The sequence below is a fragment of the Callospermophilus lateralis genome, chromosome 7 (assembly GCF_048772815.1).
Source record: "Callospermophilus lateralis isolate mCalLat2 chromosome 7, mCalLat2.hap1, whole genome shotgun sequence".
Taxonomy (NCBI): Eukaryota; Metazoa; Chordata; class Mammalia; order Rodentia; family Sciuridae; genus Callospermophilus; species Callospermophilus lateralis.
Window position 1 is genome coordinate 19,651,005 of NC_135311.1, and position 22,175 is coordinate 19,673,179.

Below are 22,175 nucleotides of genomic sequence, written 5' to 3' on the forward strand. Positions count from 1 at the left end.
AATTTGCAAGGGGTAAATAACCTGGCACCATATAGTTTTAATTTCTTTCTCCATTACTGCTAAGGTTGTTGAACATTTTTTTTTTTTACGTATTTGTTGACCATTTTTATTTCTTCTTTGAAAAAACCAAAAAATGTATATTTAAGAAAAAAAAAGTGCTCATTAAATGTTCCCTCTGATTCCCAGGCAACTTGCCCAAGGCCACAGCTGTAGGGAAGGACAGGACCAGGGTTTGTTCACACCCAGATAAGTTCACTTCAAAAGTCCCCATGTGCTCCTTCCACCAGATGCAGGTGCCTCTCAGGAGTCAGTTGTCTTCATCTTCCTCTTGGTGCTTCCTCCTGTCTGTGGTCCAGCCTTCAGCTCCGTTCAGACCCACCCAAAGAGACTTGTCTTTCTGCGCTCTGAGACTCAGCTGCGACAGCTTTTTGGCCTTCCAGGATAAGCAGAGGAGGGAAATGAGCAGAAGAACGAACATGACCAAGGGGCAGATGACAAGAAAGTAGAGTAAAGGTGTCGAGGAGCAGATCCGGGAAGGAAACGTGGTCTCTGCAATGAAAGGGAGGAAAATACAGAGAACGTCATTCTCCCACCTATCTGGACTAACCAGTCATGCACATTTCATGTTACAGGCAAATATATGTAAACACAAAGGGGCCAAGTGACATGTGGGAGCCCAGGACAGGGTGCTTCCTGGGAGAGGCCTCTGGAAGGCACAGCTCTGCTCACCTAATGCTCGCAACTCCCCCTTGCCCAGCCATTTCCAACCACTGGAGTTTCCAATGACCTACTTAAAACTACCAGCACAAACCAAAGACAAAACAAAAAGAAAAAGAAAACCTCTCCTTTAATCTTCCTTCCTCAGAAAAGCTATCTATAATTCAGCCCTCGTTCTCAACTATGTTGCCAGCCCTGAATTTTTAACTGAGCTATTCCCACTGCTGCTTCTGAAACACACACCACATTGCACTGTCCTCGTAAACATCTGAGCCTGCAGAGAGAAGCACTTCCCTCCCTGACCCATACCTGGCCTCCAAGCAGAACCCTCTCGGGCTCCTTTTCTGGGCTGCTCAATTGTCCCTCCCTGTACCTAATTCTCCAGGTCCTTCCTGCCTAGCCTGATCACTCTTCCTTTCCTGGTGCTCCTACCTGGCCTTGGGCACAGGTCTCTGCTTATTCCCCTCTCACACAGCCCTTTGTTTAGACCTCTTTCCTCCCCTTTAACCCATCTCTTTGTTTTATTATAGCTATCGAGTACATCTGATAGTGTCATGTGTTTCTACACCCCCTACAGTGCCTAGGACACATGTTCAATAACTTCTGCTGATCTGAATTAAATCAGGTTGACTGCAACCACCCAGGCCAAAGATACTATATAAAGTCGTGCTGAAGTATGTGATCCTCTCGCAGCTGCAGTCCGCAGGGAAGCACCATCAGCAGACAGACATGTGGAGCACGCACAAGCAGCCTCAGAGTGGCTCCTGGCCGCTCGCTCGGTCAAGGGAGCAAAGAGGAGAGGATTGCAAACACCACAGGTTCCAGCAAATGATGCCCTGAGCTACAACCAGTCAAAAGACCACGTTTACAGACTCTTGAAGCAGAAAGTCATAGGCTTAAAGACATACCGACCACTAATTATAGCCTACCAACTGCATTTATTTATGACATGATATTTGAAATCAGGGCCGTTCAGAAAAAATCGCATGCTATCAATAGCTGTGCTTTTCTTGGAAAACTGTAACGACATAAGCAATCTCTTCTTCAAAGGTTAAGCTATAGGATTCATAGAATTATAGACTCTTCGAGATGAAAACAGGTTTATAGGTCATTATGACCCATCTCCTGCTGTAAGAATTCCATTTTGGGCATTGCTAATGCATTTTACATGTTGAAAAAAAATGAGAAAGAATCTGGACATTTGCTCAAGTGCTGTATTGTGTGTTCCTTGAAGGTAAGGCCTGTGTCTTATGAGTCTTTTTATCTTGTGCAGCACTTTATCCTCAGACCTCAATGGAGCCTAATGAATGCAGTATTGTATGAATGCATTTCACAAGGGAACAAGGGGCAGCCGCCATTGTATTATGAAAAGTAAGGATCCTCCTGAACTTGAGGCTGGCAGCTCTGAATGGGCTGGCAAAGAGCTGCAGGGGTTTGTGGCCGGGATTTTTTCTGGTCTCACTTGCATTCTCCATGCTATTTTTTTTTTTTTTTTCTTTTTGGAAGGATGAGCAATGGCAGTGCCAGATTTTGAATTCTTTACCATCTCCTCTCCACATTCTACCAGCTCCTCTCCCAAATGATCCAGCTTGATTACAGTTATTGTCCCAGGTCTCATCTGAGCACACTGAAGGCATGGTTAAAAGGAAGCATAGATAATGCTGAAAGAGAATGGAGCCGGGACTAGGTGCAGAGGTCACTGGCCATGGGCATTCATGCAGAGTAACGAATGAGCACCTACTATATTTCAGAGAGAGCTGGGTTCAAATCATCATGCTTCAACTTACTGGAAGTTACTTATCCTCTCTAATCATTAGTTTCCTCATCAGACAAACAGGGATAATAATAATGTCTAGAGTTATGATGTGATAATGCACAATACAACATTTAACATAATGCTTAATAGCATTTGTTGAATCAGAAAACAATCAATATTAGTTGGAGTGCTACTGAGAAAGCTGAGAAAAATTGCAGACAACTTACTCTCAAAAGACTATATAGAGGATTCCTGTTGCTTCATCATTCAGGGATCACATGTATCATAGTTTGGATCTGGAATGTCCCCCAAAAGCTAATGTGTTAAAGGCTTGGTCCTTAGCTTGGCACTACTAGAAGCTGGTACAACCTTTAAGAGGGTGATCTATTGGAAGATCTTAGGTCACTGTGGATATGCCCTCAAAGAGGATCGTGGGACACCAGTCTCTTCCTTTTTCTTTGCTTCTTGGATGCTATAAGGTGAGCAGCTTTCTCTGCTGCACACTCCTGCCATAATGTACTGCCTCCCAACAGGTCCAAAACAATGGAGCAACTGATTATGAACTGAAACCTCCAAAACTATGAATCAAGAGAAAACTTTCTTGGGGATGGGAATGTGGCTCAGTGGTAGAGTGTCTGCCGGGCATGCACAAGGCCTGGGTTCAACCCCCAGCACCACACACACAAAAAAAGATAAACAAAGGTTTATCTGAGGTATTTTGTCACAGAGATGAAAAAGCCAGTTAACATGACAGTCTTGGCCAAGTTCTTCTACCAGCTAAATTCTCTTCGATCTCATCCTTTGCCCCAAACCTGGGCAACCTTCAGCTAAAAGGCTCTGGCTTCCTTTCTAGTCACGGGAGGCCGAGAATTTGAGGTGGGAGTTGGCTGTACCAAGTCTCACAGTTGCTAGGATGGTGGTGTGATGATGGTGAGATGGGGCTGGCACATGGGTGGTGGGAAAAAGAAATCTGGTACTGAACTTCTTTGCCCCTGGGACTGTAATCTTCTGCATGAAGGGACTGCCAGAGGCCTTGATGGTCTTAATGGGGAGGAGGATGCTCTGCTTAGAGCAATCTGCTATCAAAGGACGGCAAAGTGCACTCCTCACAGCGCTGAATTAGCCAGCAGCTACCAACTGTCAGCTCCAGTACTTCTAAATTACCTCTCCTGGGAGGGCAGTGTTTTCTCTGGATCCCACATCACCATTTCCCACCATCTGCCTCTCACCCATATTTGGATTAGAATTGGTGACACTCAAAACCATCAGGGTTTGGCGTTTTGAATCAATCTAAGTGTCCAATGCTCAAAGTACAAGCCCTGCAAAACGGAGCCAAAAATGTAATGAGAACACTTTATCATGAGGCTTAGTTTATAACTTGCTCCTCCCACAGCCACAGGGAGCCTCCTTTTGGATACTATCTCAGAAACACTGACTTCTGAGAAGTGTAGGATGATAAGGGGGCTCCCAATTCCTCTCCACCCCTCAATCCAAAACTTGGGCAATTGGCTATACCACACGTGCAAGAGTGGTTCCTGCCAAGAAATAAAAGTGGGGGAAGGCCTTCTGATATCAGGTGCATCTCAGAATCAGTAACGCCCTGTCAGCATTCCATTTCCACTTAATGGAAGACTTGCTCATTCTTTGATCAAGCATGTGTTGAGTGCTATGTGCCTGGCCTTATTGAAGGCAAGGGTGAGAGGTAAACAAATGACGTGACCTCTCCAGGAACATCAGTGTGGTAGGATGTGTGTCTCCTTTAAGAATCCACTTTCTCAATAAATCCTCACCCCAAAAGAGCTGGGAAATGGCTACAAGTACTACACTACTAAAATAATCCAGTCCCCAGAAAGCCTTACAACCTGGCCTATTAATTAATCCAGACAATTCTTCAAAAAATAAAGACCTCCATATGTAGGGCCTGAGGGTGAGGCAAACAGACACAGGCAGCTGTAGGCCCTGTCCTGGCTTGGCCATTGGTAAGGAAGTAAGATGGAGAAGAAAAGGTAAGGTCCGTTCTCCCAGGGAATGCCTCTTAATTATTCGGCCTTCACTGGAGTTCCCTGCTCCACGACTCTAATGTGTAAAACTAACCCAACCCGGGATGCCCATAGAGGGGGGTGGAAAGCCCCTGAGAAGTGACAATAAGCAGTATATTATATGTGACCTGGGTACTTTTTAGCACATGGAACTGGTACTCTCCAGGAATGGGAGTGTGACTCAGTAAGTAACTGAGCATCTCCTGCGTGCCAGATGGAGCCAGATGGGGACAAGACACCCATAGTCTTTGCCAGCTCAGAGCGTCAGTCTAGCAGTGGTGGTGGGTGAATGCGATCGTGATGACTGAGAGCAATGTGAGTCACGGTGACAGCAGCAGCTCAGTTGGTGGGTGAAAGATTAGAGGTTGACCAGGGAAGAAGGTATGGAGGGGGCCGTGAGGCACTACCAGTGCCGGGTGTCAGCCATGTCTAGTCTCTTCTGCACTTCGCCTTCTTCCTCTCTACAGTGTGAATGTGCTCAAGTTCCTACCATCTTTGAAGCAACACAGAAATAAAGCAGAACGAAAATGCTCTCACTGACACCTCTTGCTATGTTTGTGGTCTTCTCTCTTTCCCGTTATAGCTCTTGAGAGAGTCATCTGTACTTGATGGGCTGCGTGCTCGTTTCTAGACCAGTGCAATCTGACTTCTCTCTTTACTGTTCTGCAATTGTCCTCCTATCTTGTCAAATCCATGGAAACGCCATTCTTACCTAAGACCTCTCTGCACTGTCCAGCACGTTGTCTCTCCCTTCCCTCTTGATGCCCTCTCTGCCCTGGGTTTCTGTGATAGCACTGAATTCCAATTTTCCTCCTACTTCCCAGCCATCGCAGTCAATCTCCTCCTTCACAGTCTGCTTCTCTGTTCTCCTGATCAATAGTGATATGTCTCAGGGACCCATCTCTGAGCATCATTATCTGTTATAAATTAATAGTCCCTAATGTACAATTCTGCTGCATATTCCATTTAGAAGCCCCCATGACTATCAGACAGATTCTTTTTGATAATTCACACGTAATCCAAACTCAATGCCATCTCTATTTATTCAAAATTGAACTAATCTTCCCCTATAAACCTTGCTCCTGTGTTACCTTGCTTGGTCAATGACATCACTGCTAAGCCAGCATCCAAATAGTCATCCTCGATTTTCCCCTTCCACTCATTGCCCACATATATCTAATCAGTGTCTAAATCCTGAAGATTAGGCCTCCTAATGCCTCGTGCTGTCCTTCTCTCAGTCTCACTGGCACTGCCTTAATTCATCTTGTCTCATCGGGTTCCTACAATTTCAGATGATTCTCCCTGCTCTGTCTGCCTCTGCTCCAATTGATCAGAAACACCACTGCCAGTGGGAACTTTCTATAAAATGCAGATCTGATGATGTCACTTCCCTCTTTGGACTTTTTCAGCAACACCCCATAACTGCACGATAAAGTGCCCTTCCTTAGCTTCAGACACCAGATGTACCCAAGATCTGTGCCTTCCCCACCTCACTGGTCTCAGCTGTGACCATTGTACCACAGCCCTCATACCTAGGGGACCCTCCCAGATCTCCTCCCTACCCAGCCCTCACCTAGCTCAGTTGTTCCTTTAACACCCTGAGAATGCTTCTTCAACAACACCTGTCATGTTGACTTGACTTCCCACTCTGGACACCAAGTCCTGTATATACTTCGTAATATACATTTTTTTTTTGTATTCTCAGAACCTCATGTAAATTTAATTATTGAACAAATGAAATTATTTTGTCAGGGGATGTAGCTCAGTGGTAGAGCACTTGCCTAGCATGTGTGAGGCCTTGGGTTCCATCCCCAGCATCACAAAAGAAAAAGAACTTGTCACATAGGTGTACATACAACTGTGTATATATGTGCATATATGAATTATATACATACATGTGTGTAACATGTTTGGAGGCATAAGAGGAAAAGGAGTTAGCATTTGTTTAGCACCTGTAATGTGCCAGGGATTATACTGGGTATTTTAAAACACATTTACATTTTGATCTTCGTTTTACAAGAAAGCTGAAGCTCACAGAAGTCACGTACCCATGGTATGATTTCATGGCTCATAGGTGGCAGAGCTGTGATCTGGGCCCAGGCTTATCTGACTTCAACCCCTGGGAACTTTTCATCACCCAGACTGTCTCCCCAACCACCAGAGAGGAACAGTGAAGCGGAGGATTCAAGGTGCTATATTATAAGGATTTCCTTGAGAATCCTTGACATTAGTCACGCTGAAAATCCTCAGTTGGTCATGGCAATCAATCCTCAGTTGTGAAGAATATAAATACCACTCAATTTTTAATGTTTCCTTTCCAGAGTTTGTCTTTTTAAAACTTTACACCTGTTTTACAAGGATTCCACTGAGATTAACAACATATATATGCTATGAAGGATCTCAACTGCCCCAGAGGAGCTGTGCTTTCTAGTCACAGAATATGTACTTTTTACTGTTATTATCTATTTATTCTACTGAAAATATTGCTGAGTCTACAAAACCTTAGAATTCCAGTGGGAAAACATGTATGGAATGTGCTCAGGGGTGGTGGGACCTCCTATAAATGTTGGAACAAAGGGCTGATAAGAAAAAAAGTTTTGTCTGGACATTTGAGAGAAAAAAAAAATCTGAAGAAGGGACAGGGGTTGAGGATGATGGAGCCCTGGGAGCAATCACATCACTTTGACTTCCACTTTAGAGCCCGGCTGTGGCTGAGATGCAACTGTCCTAATTCTGAGAGTTGCCTTATGTTCTCGATAGCAACTTTCTCTCCTATAGAGAGTCACTAAAGCAGCTTTACCTTATTGATCATTTCCATTTATCCTCCCTGGTGTGGGGTCCCCATCTATACCCCTACTTCTCCAATGGCCCTTTCCCATGCTAAGTTCATTTCACAGTTCACCTCTCACCTGCTTCCTGAACCTCACTGGAAAGAAGTGGCTAAGAGAATGAGCTGCGCATGTTGTAGCCAGCCATCGAACACCAGCGTCTAGTTTTTATTATGAACACATGCTTAATAAGTGACTATCATATGCTGGACTGTACTAGGTTGAGCACTCGAATGAGGAGGAGGAACCTTTGTGCATAGAAAATGGTCAGTCCTTGACCAAGGGTTTTTGAGTGGCTGCCCTCCTTGCTGGAACCTGTAAATAAGTTCTATAGGGCACCCTTTCTTCCTTGATGCCTTTCAAGGGACAACAAGAAGGGGCACACCAAATGACCATTGCTACAGTTTGGGTCTGAAAGTGTTCCCCAAGTGTCGGTGTGGTGAAGGCCCCTCCAGCTTGGTGCTCTTGGGAGGGGTGGAGCCTTTAGGAGGTGGAGCCTAGTAGGAGGTCTTTAGGTTACTGGAAGTGCGCCAAAGGGGAGACTGGGACAATAGTCCCTTTATCATTTTCTCTTTTACTTCCTGGTCACTAGATGAGCAGTGACCAGGAAGTAAAAGAGAAATTGCTCTGTTGTATGCTCCTGCCATGATGTACCACTATAGACCCAAAGCACTAGGGCCAACTGATCAACTGACTAAAATCTCTAAAGCTGTAGGCCAAGTTATACCTTTCCTGTTTATAAGTTGGTTATCTCAGGTCTTTGTTACAGTAATGAAAAGCGTTAACGTGACCTTCATGATCAAAGTCCCAGTGGTTTGTTACCACTGAGAGTTATTACTGAGAGACAGTGACATCATCTTCTTTAGGGAATCCGAGAAATGCCTTCAGCCTGAAGGAGGAGCAAGACAGCTGGGAGAGAAAGCACAAACAGAGAGCCAAATATTCTCAGGACCACCAGCCCACGGAAGATAACCCCTGTTACCTGAAGGCAGCACCCTGAGCACTATTTGCTGCGACTCATCCGATGCTTGGCTGACCCACTTGCCTGGGTGACCATAAAGTTGCCATTCCGCCACCCTGCACCAGTACATGCCGGCGTCCTCCATCTCCACCGCAGGAAGCTTCAGGACAAAGTCTGTAGGGGACGCCCGGGCACAGTGCAGGTGGCCCCTGTGCCCCTCTTCTCCATACTCCAGCAAGCCATCGTGGTGCAGGTGCACCAGCATCTGGCTCCCCGAGTCTCCTCTGCTCCTGAACCACATCACAGAGTACAGGGAGGCCTCGCCACCCAAGCTCTCCAGGCTGCAGCTGAGGGCCACCTCCCTGTGCTCGGTAGCATTTTCCGTCTGGTGAACTTTGGAGACTTGAACCTTACTTCCTAGAGGACGAAAGGGCAATAGGTTAGAGAAGAACCCAGACTTCTAGGTTGGATGCCTCCTCTGGAAAATCCAGTTTTTGCTGGAAGGATCCCATCTGTCTATTCTTTAGACACCAGACTCATTCTTCATCTTTAATATTTTTCCTTGATCTCTGCCCTTTCCTTCGCACTTGCGGGAACATTCTCGGGCGTGAATCAAGCCAACCACTTCCCTTCTTATTCCTGCCGCTAGCCTGGTGGGCCCTGCTACTGAAAACCACCCGGCTGCCGCCAGGCCCTTATGGCTGCTGCTTTCACTTCCCCTTGGTCAACATCCGACTCAACTTCCCAGAGGGGCTATTCAAAGCTGCCAGCTCTCCTTCAAATTGCCTGTCACACCATTAACCCTCATTCTCAGCAAACTGCCTTCCTCCGAAACACCCAGGAATCACTCAGGTATAGACACAGAGAGAAGAGGCCATTTGAGAGACCGATATTTTGATACAAGTGGTAGGATACCACCCAAGGGAGCTATTTAAGTTATTTGATTAGACTATGGTTTTAAAAGATTTTGATGTTTTTCTCTCCCTTCCCACTCACCAGCAGGTAAGGATTAGGAATGATATAATTACAAAAACTAATATTAATCAAGAAATTATAGTGTGCCTTACATTTTCAACTCCCCTCTCAATGCACTTATTAAGCTATTTAAAGAACAATTTTGTCTGATATCAGACACTTGTAACTGTCTTTGCTCTCCCCTTTCCTACATGGAAAAGCATGTAAAATATTAGTTTATGTGAAACTGTTTCCTCGCCTCAGCTGACTCCCTTTTTATTACAATCTGACTTCCAGTCCCATTACTACACTTGTGGTGGGGCCCAGTTTCCCAGCTCAAGGGACCCTCCAGTGTTTTTCTGTTCTCTCTGTGGTTTTATCACTAAAATCTATTTTCTTCTAAAATATTTTTCTTCTTTGGCCTCAGAGAAAATTTTCTCCCAACAAGGCTGACTGTCCTTCTGAATATCTTTTTTTTGTTTTGTTTTGTTTTTTGTTTTTAGCTTTGTCTTGGTTTTCTTTTTTGATACTGTGAATTGAACCCAGAGGTGCTCTACCACTGAGCTACATCTCCAGTTCTTTTTATTTTTTATTTTGAGACAAGTTCTTGCTAAGTTGCTGAGGCTGGCCTTGAAGTTTTGGTCCCCCTGCCTCATGCCTCCAAATCTTTGGGATCACAGGCATTCACCCCTGCACCTGGCCTTCTCAATATCTTTTTTTGAGGTTCTTCTTTAATTTATTTTCCTAAGCCAGGATGCATAATCGCAACCCACAATCACACCTAACCCACAAACAGGCTTTATTTGACACCTTCAGTATTTTAAAAGAATTTGAATAGTTGTAAATGTTCTCAAACTGGGAGATATCAAAAAAGACTGTGGAAATTTTTTTATATACTAAAAAGTCTGCAGACACTGACCTCACATTTCTACACAAAAAGTACTGGCTCAAGAAAGAGGTGTCTGACTCCTTGAAAGCGGCATACACACACTGTTCAGATTTGGACCAGGACATCTGGGAGGCAGGGATGTCAGTCACACAGATTCCAAATGCAGAAAAATGATTTGAGTCTTGTGGGTTGGCAGAGAGGAGAAGTGCAACTGGGGCAGGCTGAGGTTGAAGGTTTCTGGGGTAACCAAGTAGAAATGCACAGCTGGCAGCTGGGTCTAAAGGCCCAGAGCTTGGGAGATCAGGGCTAAGCATAAAGGCTTAGAGTTATCACCCTGAGGTGGCAATTAGAACCAGGGCAGTTTAGAAAGTTCTGAGGAAAGCAGAGAAAAAGAAGCAAAAGGGCCCAGAGTGTATCCCTGAGGCACTCTCATGCTTAGCAGGGAGAGGAAGAGGGGCCCAAAGAAGGAGACAGGGAGCCAGAGCAGCAGGAAGAAATCTTGCTACCAAGCTATCCCCTGCTGCTCCCACAGACTGTGAGCTCCTTAAGAGCTGTGCTTTACTTATCTTTTCTTTCCCATTGCTTAATCTATAGTAATCTTCGATTTTAGTCTTATTTTTGATGTTACCTCGAGAATACTCTTTTAAGCACCCAGTTAGCTTGACTTATCTGCGTTATGCTATATGGATCTGGTCAAGTTCCCAAACTTTAGCTGTGACATTCATTTTAATCAACAGTGGAGGTGACCAACCAATGCCAAGAGAGCCAATCAAGCCTGTCCACAGTTATACAGCAACACTCTTAGACCAGTGCAAATGGATGGAACTTCCATTACATTTTTAAAGATCTCCTGAGGAAGAGGAGATTCCCTCAGTCAGCCATTCCAACAGTTAACCACTCTTATTTGCCTTGTGTTTAGGCAGCCAAATGTTGAAAAGCAATTTCTCCACACATCCCCATAGAGTTGTACAGTTTCTGTTCACAGTGGGAGAAATATGCTTTGCATTACTCTTTCTCTGCCAAATTACAGTAGAGCCCCACTGGAGTGACACAGCTTGTTATTATAGAGATCTGGAGATACGATGCCCTGGGTAGCTGCATAGACCAGGCTGCCAGGCTGATAAGCAAACCAATCGCAGGGATCTTGTTCCTATCTGAGCTCCTCAAAACCTCAGACTGTCCTTAAGTGACCTCCCCTGCTCTGGGCTACCATGTTCTGCAGTCATTTGTAGGCAGACACTATTCCTATGACTTTAGGTCATATTTTTACTTCCACATAATCATTCCATAGAAGAACTGCCTAAGAGAAGGTGGCAATCTTACAGAAAGACATGCGTCAACACATTCACAAGAACTACCTGTGGGCCTGAGCTTCAGTTCTGTTAGTCCCGACTTCTTTCCTCCCAGCTTCTTCCAGGTACCATCTGTAGACAAGAGCCATTCCTCCACGGCACAGTAATATCTGCCCTGGTCACTGTCTTCCACACTTAGAATATGTAGCTGAAACAAGTCTTGGGAAACTTTCTCCATATGAAATTTTTGTTTTTTCTGTGGGGTATGAAATTCATTCCCATATTTTACAACACTGGTTTGGTCCATCTCCAGGATCCTGAGCCAGGATGCATTAGAAGAAATGGGAGAAAAATACCAAATAATTGCTAACTGAAGGTTTCCAATGGTCTGAGATAAGATGTTACATTCTATATTGGTGTTGGAGATGATGGAGATCTCTTGGGATTGATTCCTTGAGTTCACTTTTAGCTTGCTCTCTGAATGAAAAGAATGAAAACAGTTACTTTGCTAGAAAACAGAATTTTCAGGTAGAAGGGATATTAGAAGTCAATGAGGCCAACCCTCCCGTGACCGTCATATGTGAGAATTCCCTCTCAGCGGCCACATGACCTGCTCATTCAGCCTTTGAACAATTCTCCAATGATGCAGATCATTCCATCTTGGAACAACTATCCCCCTGGAGAATTCTGTCTGATATCAACTGGAGTTTTCTCTCTTCATAACTTGCACCCACTGGTCCTAATTCTACCCTTACTGGGTGGGGAAGGGAAGTATCATATAGAAAAGCTCATTCTCTTTCCAACATGATGATGCTTTAGTGTTTCAGCACAGACACCTCTTCTACAGCATTTTGTGTTTCAAACTAAAGAAAGCGGCATTCCTAATGCTCTGTGTGCTTGCTATCCAGAGTATTTCTGGATTCACAATTTGTCAAAGTCTAGTTATTGCTGCCTTCAAACATGGGTAAACAAAAGGAAATTGTGCAAGCCACTCCACTGCGAAGCATCCGGTAATATGGAGTCCATCTCCTTTAATCTCTCCTTTCTGCTTTGTCAGAAAGATGCATGATAAACTTCTTTTCAAATCTTATTTTAACTGATGTCACTGAGCCTACTTTTATAACTGCTTGTTGATGTTGCCAGTTCCTGTTATGGTTTGGATGTTAGGTGTCTCCCAAAAGCTCATGTGTGAGACAATGCAAGATGGTTCAGAGGAGAAATGACTGAGATATGACAGCCTTAACCCAATCAAGCGAATCAATCACCTGATGGGATTAATTGAGTGGTAACTGAAGGCAGATAGGGTGTGGGCATTGGGGTGTATATATTTTGGGGTATATATTTTGTATTTGGTGAGTGGAGTCTCTCTCTCTCTCTGCTTTCTGATCATCATGTGAGCTGCTTCCCTCCACCACAATATTCTGCCTCACCTGGAGCCCTAAGGAATGGAGTCAGCTGTCTATAGACTAAGACCTACGAAACTGAAACCAAATAAACTTCTTCTCCTCTAAAATTGTTCTTGTTGGGTCTTTTGGTCAAAGCAACGAAAAAGATGATTAAAACGATCCCTTTACTCTGTTTCACCAAACATTTAGTTATCACATACTGTACGGCATGCAAAACTATTCCAGGCTCTATGGGTACTGCTCCTCAGTGGCTCACTTTTAGAGAGAAAGGGACAAATACAGGGACAGAGGGTTATAGATCATAGCAGGTTTTACCTATGTGGGAAGTACTCAAAGTATCAGAGCATCCAGGAGCCCACCTAACCCACATGTAGGAGTGAGGGGAGACTTTTTGGAGGAGACCACTGTGAGCTAAGTCTTAAGGGTTTACAGGAATGATCCTGATGATAAAAGGGCAAAGGAATTCCATATAAAAAAGTAACTTGAATGAAGAAAACTTAAAATGAGAGAGAACATGGATTATTGAGGAGCTGCAAGTAATTTGGTATGACTTGAGCTCAAATCCAAGATGAAAAGTAAAAGAAGATGATGCTGAGAACACATAAATGTCTTTTATTATAAAAGACCTTGCATGTCATGCCATGAGAATTTGAACATGTGGAGGGCATAGAGGATTGTGAATGACTCAGGTTTCCAAATTGGGCCACTGGTAGGTGGTGGGGACACAGGGCACAATGTGGAAGGAGTAGCTTCAGATGATAGTGGTGAGTTTATGTTTTGACACAGTAAGTATAGACATGGCTTGGAGGCAATTAGGTGTGAGTCTGGAGATCAGAAGAGAACTCTTTCGGGATAGTGGACTTGGGAGTTGTCAACATATAGGTATAATTATAGGAAGGGTTGAATCTAACTCCAGAGAAAGTGTAGCATCATGGGAAGAAAGTAATCCAAAGGAAGAATTGTCTTTAAGGAATAAATCGGTGGAGGAGGAAAACCCTGTAAAAGAAATTGGTAAGGAACAGTCAGTGTTAGGAAAGAAAGCAAGAAAACCTTCTGTCATAGGAACAAGAAAAAAAGAAGTTTCAAGAAAAAAGGTTTTGGACAACAGTAAAGGAAGCCATGATTTAATAAACAAGAAGATCATTACTTTTATGGAGAGCATTGCTCAACAGCAGAAAGAACATGACAGCTACTGTGTTTGAGCATCTGCTTGGTGTATCAGGCACTGTGCTAGGCACATTATATATGTCACCACATTTAAGTTGCACATGAGCAAATTAGAGAAGAGGAAACTAAAACTTGGACTGATTAAGTGACTTGTCTGAAGCCAAGCTTTTATCTAATGTTTGTCGATCTAAATTCCTTGTCCTAAGACAATGCGAATAATAAGGAGAAGACACACAACATAATAGAATTTTTTCCAGGTTGTGTCTTACCTTTAATCTCTGTTTTATCAGCAATTGATGAGGTGGATTATATTTCACTGTAATCATAAATTCTTTGACTCATGTATGTTTTTAAAATATTTTGTTTTAGCTGTAGTTGGACACATACTTTATTTTACTTTTATTTTTATGTGGTGCTGAGGAGCGAAGATCCACACATGCTAGGCGAGTGCTCTGCCTTTGAGATACAACCCCAGCCTCTTGACTCATGCATGAATACATTAAAAAGAAGTAGATCAGTGTTGTTGTTGTTGTTTTTCCCAATGCTGGAGGTTGAACCCAGAGCCTCACACATGCCGGACTAGTGCTCTACCACTGAGCTACATCTCCAGCCCAGATCAGGGTATTATAATGGAATTTACATGGTCCCTACCACTAGGAAAGACATTCCAAACATTTAATAACTGCTAGGATATGGGAAGAGACCTACCAAAAAGATTGCTTCTCTTCTGGAGCATAGCCCTCCAGGTCCCTGCTGTGGTAGGCAGTACCCTTTAGTTTCTGGGTGGGGGAAACTTTTGGGCAGTTGGGGAAAGAGCCCAGAGCAGTGGTTATCAACTGGTGTGGAGTAGTTCAGTAATTTAACAGCCAATATGGCCATCCTGTGCATATTAACTTAATGTCCTCTTATTTTAGGTAAGTTGGAGAAATACACAGAAAGAATCCTGTCCCCATATCTGTACTGTATAAGTAAGAACCATATGTTGGGATAGCACTCAACATATGGTTCTTACTTATACAGTGCAAATATGGGGACAGGGTTCTTTAGGTGTATTTCTTCAACTTACCTAAAATGAGAGGAATTTTTTAAAAGCAGAGATTAATTTCAAGTGTCACTTACCTGGTAAAGTGACCACTATCCTCAATGGGTGAGAGACGGCAGAAGCCCTGGCTGGGCTATTTGTGGGTAGGGAATTTCTGTCATAAACTTCTACTTCACACTCATACTTTCCTGTCTCTTCCTCAGAGGCATCATGGATTAGGAGTTGAGAACGAAATGAAGACTGCGAAACCTTCGTCTTCTTTTGGAACTGGGACAGGGAATCCCCCCATTCGATAATGCCATTGTGAGTGACTTGAATTAGCTGACGAAAGGCTTGAGACCCATCTGGCTGGAACCGCCACCTCACAGTGAGAGGCAGTCTGAGGTCAGAGTAGTCAGCCCCCGCTATGCAGGACAGGTCAAAGGTGTCCCCTAACTTCACTTGTGGCTGACGGCTCAGCAGATTAACTTGTAAACTTGAGTCTGCAGACAGAAAAGTGAAACACAATTTCTAATATGTTTACCAAGTCAAAGAGCAGATCTGTCAAGCTTTTTAGTGCTATCTTCACACGGGACTGTGCACCCATCCATTCTGAGGGCTGTGTATTTGGGGGTAGAAGCTGATTCACAGTTCAGTCTGTCCTGAGGGCTGATCTAGTTTCCCAAGCTGACCTACCACTGTTCTCAGCCCTGACAACAAACAGGCAGTATTTCTCCAGTCTGCGCTTGGACAGCTGCTGCCTGGGGGTGGAGCACTAGGGCCCCTCTGGTCTGGCCTTCTTCCTCCCACCCCCTCACCCTGCTCCTGGGGGAAGGGTCAGTCTCTCTTGCCCATGCCAGAAGAGACTCCAGTAGGCCAGGCCTGCAGCTGTCCTAAACAGGAAGGTGTAAGGTTTGGGGCACTCTCCAGGTCAACTCCAAATCATAGGACTTTCTTTTTAACCATGAACAACAACTTATGAGTTGCACTCTAAAGATAATCCTTGTAAAGATAAATAAATTTTAGAGGTTAATTGACAGAACTGTTAGCCTGAGACTGTGCTCTGTGTTCCTGAGGTACACATTTGCTTCCTGGGGGATTCAGAATGAAACACAACCAGATTGCACCTCAGAATAAGGGACTGATGTGCAAGTTCAGAAAAGGGTTTCTTGGGCACTTACTCAGAGATCTGACGGTGACTGAAATCTTGTGAGTCCAGTGCCGACCTCTGGCCTGGTTCTGGGTCCCTTCGGACACTCTGCACTCATACACACCGCTGTCCGAGACAGTGCTGGAGGTGATCTCCAGCTGGAAGGTGGCCCAGTCCAACTTTGCCAGCCTTGTGTTGCCATGGTAACCGGGGTCCCCAGAGGAGACACCCAACTGCACGGTGCCATCCTGCGCCATGCCAGCCACAAGCTTGGACTGGGTCTGGTCCTGTGGGATGTGCCACCAGGTCACGGATAGAGGACTCTCAACCCCGTCTGCCTTGCAGAGAAGGGCAAGCGTCTCTCCTTCCCACACAGCTTGCTGTCTGATAGATATGACCACACTTCTTGCTGTGGATTACAGATTTGAGAAGAAAAAAGTGTTTCAAGTAAACAAAAATATTTTCTAAGATGCAGTGAAATCTCATGACTGAGGACTTGACTAGCTTGAGACAAATCAGATTGGGCTGTTTCTTCACTTTCAGGAAAAATATCTGCTAAACCTTAAAAAGGCAAACAAATCAGCAGAAAGACTATCAGGAGAACCTACTTACACTCAAACAATTTCTAGTTTGCACATATTTTAAAAATCATTTTGTTAAATCAGCCTTTCCTAAAGAATAGGTAGTTGGGCAAACATCCAATAATATTTTGTTAGATTAATTAGGGTGGGTGTATGAGCCTGAAAATAATGAAGCTGTGCTCATTTAAATTTTTAGTTTTTTAGAATTTAGCCTTCAGAATTCAAAATGATCTTTTTCTTGCTATGTATCCTTCCCTAATCAGCCCTAATTAGTTTAGGATGTGTCTTATACAGAACAAAACATTGTTAATTAGATCTCTGCTCATAATACTGTCATAAAAATAATTACTTGGGGGAAAATTATATGCATACATATGTATGTGTGTGTGTGTGTGTATATATATATAAAATCTATCTATCTATCATCTGTTGTAAATGGGGAACCTGCTTATGTCCAAATTATGGTGTAAGATGACAAATGTAAGGCCAGCGCCCCAATGGGAAATTCAAGATATGTAGAAATGCAGACTTGGATTCGACAAGTGCTTATTGTGCAAGGTCTCATTCTGGTTGCTTTGTGGGCAATGCAAAGATACATGAAGGATACATCAGGAGCTCCTGCATCCTAGGCAGCTGGCACCAAGTTTAAGACCAAGACCCCTGGAGTCAGAATTACCCTGGGCAATACACTTGACCTCTCTGAGCCTTAGTTTTCTTTCCCATAGAAATGAGGGTAGTAATAGCACCCACCTTATTGCATCTTGAGAAGATTGAGCAAAGGGCACACCTAGAGGGCTGAGGCCGGCTGGCTAGGGAAAGTACTTGGTAAACTTTAGCTATTTGCTTTAGTGTTTAATAAGAGGCACTGGCAAAAGCAGAGTTAGTTCAAAGCAAAAAAGAAAAACAAAATAGAATTAGTATATTAGACATCTAAGGAGGAACTCAGTGAATCTGCAAATTGCTTTTCCCTGTGGAGGAAGGACTTCAGTCTTTAGCTGTTTTATGAACACATATGCATAAGTTATAAAGGCAAAAAGAAGGTTAGTGTCCATAAATAGGTTAAAAAAATAATGACAAACCTGCTTCTAAACTTTGGATATTGGAGGTACAATTATGCTTTACATTTTTTTTCAATATAAAAATGATTCAATGACTCACAATAGAAATTTAGAAATTAGAGGGGGAAATTATTACTCATACTCTCATCACTTTAACATAACCAATATGACTAGATTAAACTAACATCATTTTTTTTCTCCAATTAAATTTTAATTTTAAATAAATGACAAATGTTTTTTCAAAGTATAAGAATATTCAAATATCACATAGAATATATTTACACTAAAGGAAAGTATTTGTGGTTTATCTGAAACATAACTTTAACTGGGCATCATGCGTTTTGTCTGGCAGCCCTAATATATATTCACACACACACACACACACACACACACACACAACACACACACAGACCATTTAATACCATTTTACCTTATTTCCCCTGGATCCTCTATTTATGAGAACTCTAGTGTAATATGCGCCATGCGCCACACAAGGTCATTTTGGACAGCAGTCTCCTAAGGTTGTATTGCCTAATGATATCTGAGTTTGTGAGTCCACTGTATGGTATTGGTAAAACAAAATCCCCTATCATATTTCTCATGTCTTATTCTTAAGCAGTGCATGATATTTTTTTAATGAATATGTCCCTCAAAGTGGATACTAGATTTCTATACATTTGTCATTGGAAAAATAAAAAAGTAAAACAGTATACGTTATTTTCAAAGCAAAGAGAAAATTCTTTGCCACATGAGAAATGTCCAGGCTGACATGGAGCAAAATAAGGATCTTGAACCCCCATAAGTTCAGGGTTCAGTCCTACTTTTTAGATCTCTCCAAAGCAACCCCCCGTGAAATCCAAGAAGTATTTCTACAAATTTCAAGCCTCAGGTTAGAACAGAAGTTTCACAAGATCAAAGAACAAAAAGAAATTTCAGTATGACCAACAGCAGTTCCCATTCTCCCCTTGAGCAGATCTTGCGACAACTGAAGGGCTATGACTCCTACAACACCCTGCTGCTGCCACCCCGCAGTCCCGGAGAGAAGCTGCCCCCAGAACTGTATGAATACTTTAAGGAGGTGAAGAAGTCAAAGGAAGAGCAGATGAAGGCACAGGAGAATGGTGAGCACTTACCATGGCGAACCCTGGGCCCCAGCCACTGCCCTGGCCCTTCTGAATTACCCCTGAATTACTCCGCAATTACCAACCAATTACAGAGTACCTGCCCGATGCCAGGTGCCTTCTGTAACAGGACCCTTCCAAAATGGGTCCTGTTATCCCCAGGTTACGGATACAAAGACTGGGGCAAATTCTGCTCTCACTAGAGTTCAGTGTAACATCATTTTTTTTAATTAAGTTTTTTTAATTCATTGTGGTCATTAGTGCCTTATAGGAAGAAACAATAAATTTACTAAGTGTGTGTAAGTTACACATTCACAGTGATAGTGGATGCCCCCTTCTGTTTAAAATATTCATAGAATGATAAAAGTCTGCTCATACTTCAAACAATGGTTTGACTTTCAAAACAGAATGTTAAATAAGATCCTTAATAAATATGCTAATAAGTTTTCCTATCGCTACACATTAGGCCCAGCTTGGACTCCAGTCTACGCAAAGAATTATTTTTAGCTTTGGAAGATAACCCCACTGATAGGATTATGAGCTGCAGACCATAAAGCACACCTTTGGATCTTTTTGGCACAAATTCCCACATACTGGGCTTAAGAAAAGTTGCTGATATGTTCCAGGGAGGTTGAGAAACACAAAGGAGAGATTTAGCTCTGTGTGAATTTATAAACCTGCCTACATTGTTTTTCTGAATCCTAGAAAGTTAGACCAAATGTTTAGAGTGAAAACGACACCAACACCCTTCCTGGCCTATCACTCCAGACTGGAGTTTGTGCATCTTCATTCCTAGCCAGTGGGGAGATGGAGAAGAACACAAAAGGGAAATTTATCTATCCTTGGAAATGCCTCTAATGAGCAAGTGCAGCAAGAATAGTTTATCCTTAGTTTCATTCTTTAAATTTTTTTTAAATTTTATTTTGCTTTTTGGCAATTATTCTTTCTAGACTTTGAATTTAGCACTCAGCCCAGAGGATCCTAAAATCAGTTGTGAATTTGTCTGTTTTCACTCCACACAACGAGCAGTGATTATTCAAACATGTTTAAGGTCAGCCAAACTTCACAAAGCAAAAGCAAACTGAGTGGCTATCTTAGTCTGTTTTGTGTTGCTTTAACAAAATACCTGAGGCTGCGTAACTTAAAAAGTAAATAGATTTATTGTGCTCAAGGTCAGCTGGTAATTGGAGGGTCCAATCAGCATGGTGCTGGCTTCCTGGCAAGGGCCCTCTGGCTGCATCAGAACACAGCAGAGAAGCAGAAAGGGAAGTAGAAGTGGGGAGTGGATGGGGGGGCCTCACTTTATAACAATCCACTCTCCCAAAATAACATCAATGTGCTCACAAGGGTGGCCCCCATGATTTCATGACTTCAGCATTGCCACACAGGGGGCCAATGAACCATTGGTTTATAGGACAAACCATATCACATCAATGGCAGTGGCTTTCCCTGTTTCACACATCCAGACACTCAGAACCATTAGACAGACATCTCACCCCATAACACCAAAGGGCAGGGAACTGAGACTGTCGCCTCGTTTTCCTCTTCATTTCTCGAGTGAGTCAGAATTATGAGTAAGTATGATTCCCCACAGCAGGTTCCTGAAACAGGGGACTAACAGAAGGCCCCGGAAAGATAACAGCCCAGACTCAAGGTCAGTTAATGCGGTTGTTTATTCCCAAGAAAGAGGGACAAAGCAGCCAGTAGCTAGCCCTTTACTCTTTATTATTATTATTATTATTATTTAGTTTTGGATGAAACTTTCTTTAATTTATTTATTTATATGTGGTGCTGAGGATCAAACCCAGTGCCTCACACATGCTAGGCAAGTGCTCCACCACTGAGCCACAGCCCAGCCTGCCCTTTACTCTTAACCCACTCATCTCCGCCTCCTCGCCCCCCCAATGCACACACAAGTACACGCAAAGACAGAGGGCTTCATTAATACAGGTTTTCAAGAGAAACTCAATTATAAAAATGAGCACTAACAAGTCAGGCATACTGGTGCATGCCTATACTCCTAGCTATTTGGGAACCTGAGGCAGGAGGCAGGAGGATCACAAGCCTCCAGACTAACTTGGGCAACTTAGTTAGATCCTGTCTAAAAATAAACTTTCAAAAGACCTGGAGATGTAGCTCAGTGGTAGAGCACTTGCCTAGCTAGCATGCACGAGACCCTGGGCTGAATCTCCAGTGCTATCAAAGAAAAAAGAACAGATGGAAAATAAATAGAAGCAAAGAGTCTAAAGCAGCCAGAAGGGACTTGACCATGTAATTGTGTGTGCCATCATTTTACAGAGGAAGAAGCCGAGATTTCGAGAAATAAAGAAGTGTGTCCATAGTCAGGGCCCACTTAATGGCTCAGAAATGGGATCCAAAGATTTCCTGTTTCCTTTTTTTCCCTCCACTTCACCTCCAGCATGGTCTGGTTGGCATCCAACTCTAAGGGAAGACCTCCACTGTGCCCATGAAGGGGGGCCTGCCCAGTCCCGACTTCACCTACCTGCTGGCTCCCTCAGGCGCACGTGGCTGACTGGTGACTGCTCCCTCTGAAGCACCTGCCAGGAGCCCGTCCCAGCTCTCACCACCTCTGCCACTGCACAGCTGTAGTCGCCTTCATCCTCTGGGCCCGCAGAGAAGATCTTGAGAGAGAAAGCTTTAGGGTTCATCTTGGAAACCTGGAGCCGTCCTTGACTCGCTCTGTCTTTGTAGCTCATCTTCAGGTCCAGGACTCCACTGGCATCGATGCTGGCAATTTCAGTCCCATTGAGGAACCAAAAGCCCTGAAGCTGTGGGTCCCGCACACTGCCCACCGCCAGGCAGACCAGCTCCAAGGGCTTCCCTTTGGCAGACGTGCTCTCAGTTGTAATGCTGACTTTAAAATCTCTCCCTGCCAACAAAAGCAAGGCAGGTGTTTAGAAGGCCCACTGCATCCGTCCTGTCTGAACCAGAGGTGAGACCCCAGTACAGATACCACGGAGACTGCATTTTATGTGGTGGTTCAGCTCTACAGTTCAGGTAAGCTCCTCAAGGCCCCCCCCCCCCGCCCCCAAATTAGAGTAAAACATGCCCATGACTATTCCTCAAGTCAGGAAAAAAACAAAACAAAACAAAACAAACAAACAAAAAAACATGATTTTCTGAGTGCAACCCTAGGAAGCAAGAAGTATGCACAGATATATAAATTATACAGTTAAGTATGCATTTTAAATTAAAAAATAAAATAGTTTTGATA

General features: G+C 43.5%; 1 protein-coding gene across 2 annotated transcripts in view; it reads right to left on the minus strand.

The window, feature by feature from the left end:
* Positions 1-223: 223 nt before the first annotated feature.
* Positions 224-22,175, minus strand: part of Cd101 (CD101 molecule) — a 34,206-nt gene continuing 12,254 nt past the window's right edge. For both annotated transcript variants that reach the window (XM_076862146.1, XM_076862145.1), the window contains exons 4-9: positions 21,444-21,830; positions 16,212-16,589; positions 15,129-15,533; positions 11,503-11,913; positions 8,323-8,718; positions 224-549 (exon numbers count right to left, since the gene is read on the minus strand). In XM_076862146.1, coding sequence (XP_076718261.1) covers positions 308-549; positions 8,323-8,718; positions 11,503-11,913; positions 15,129-15,533; positions 16,212-16,589; positions 21,444-21,830 — 2,219 coding nt within the window. In that variant the 3' untranslated portion in view covers positions 224-307. The remainder of the gene's footprint in view (positions 550-8,322; positions 8,719-11,502; positions 11,914-15,128; positions 15,534-16,211; positions 16,590-21,443; positions 21,831-22,175) is intronic.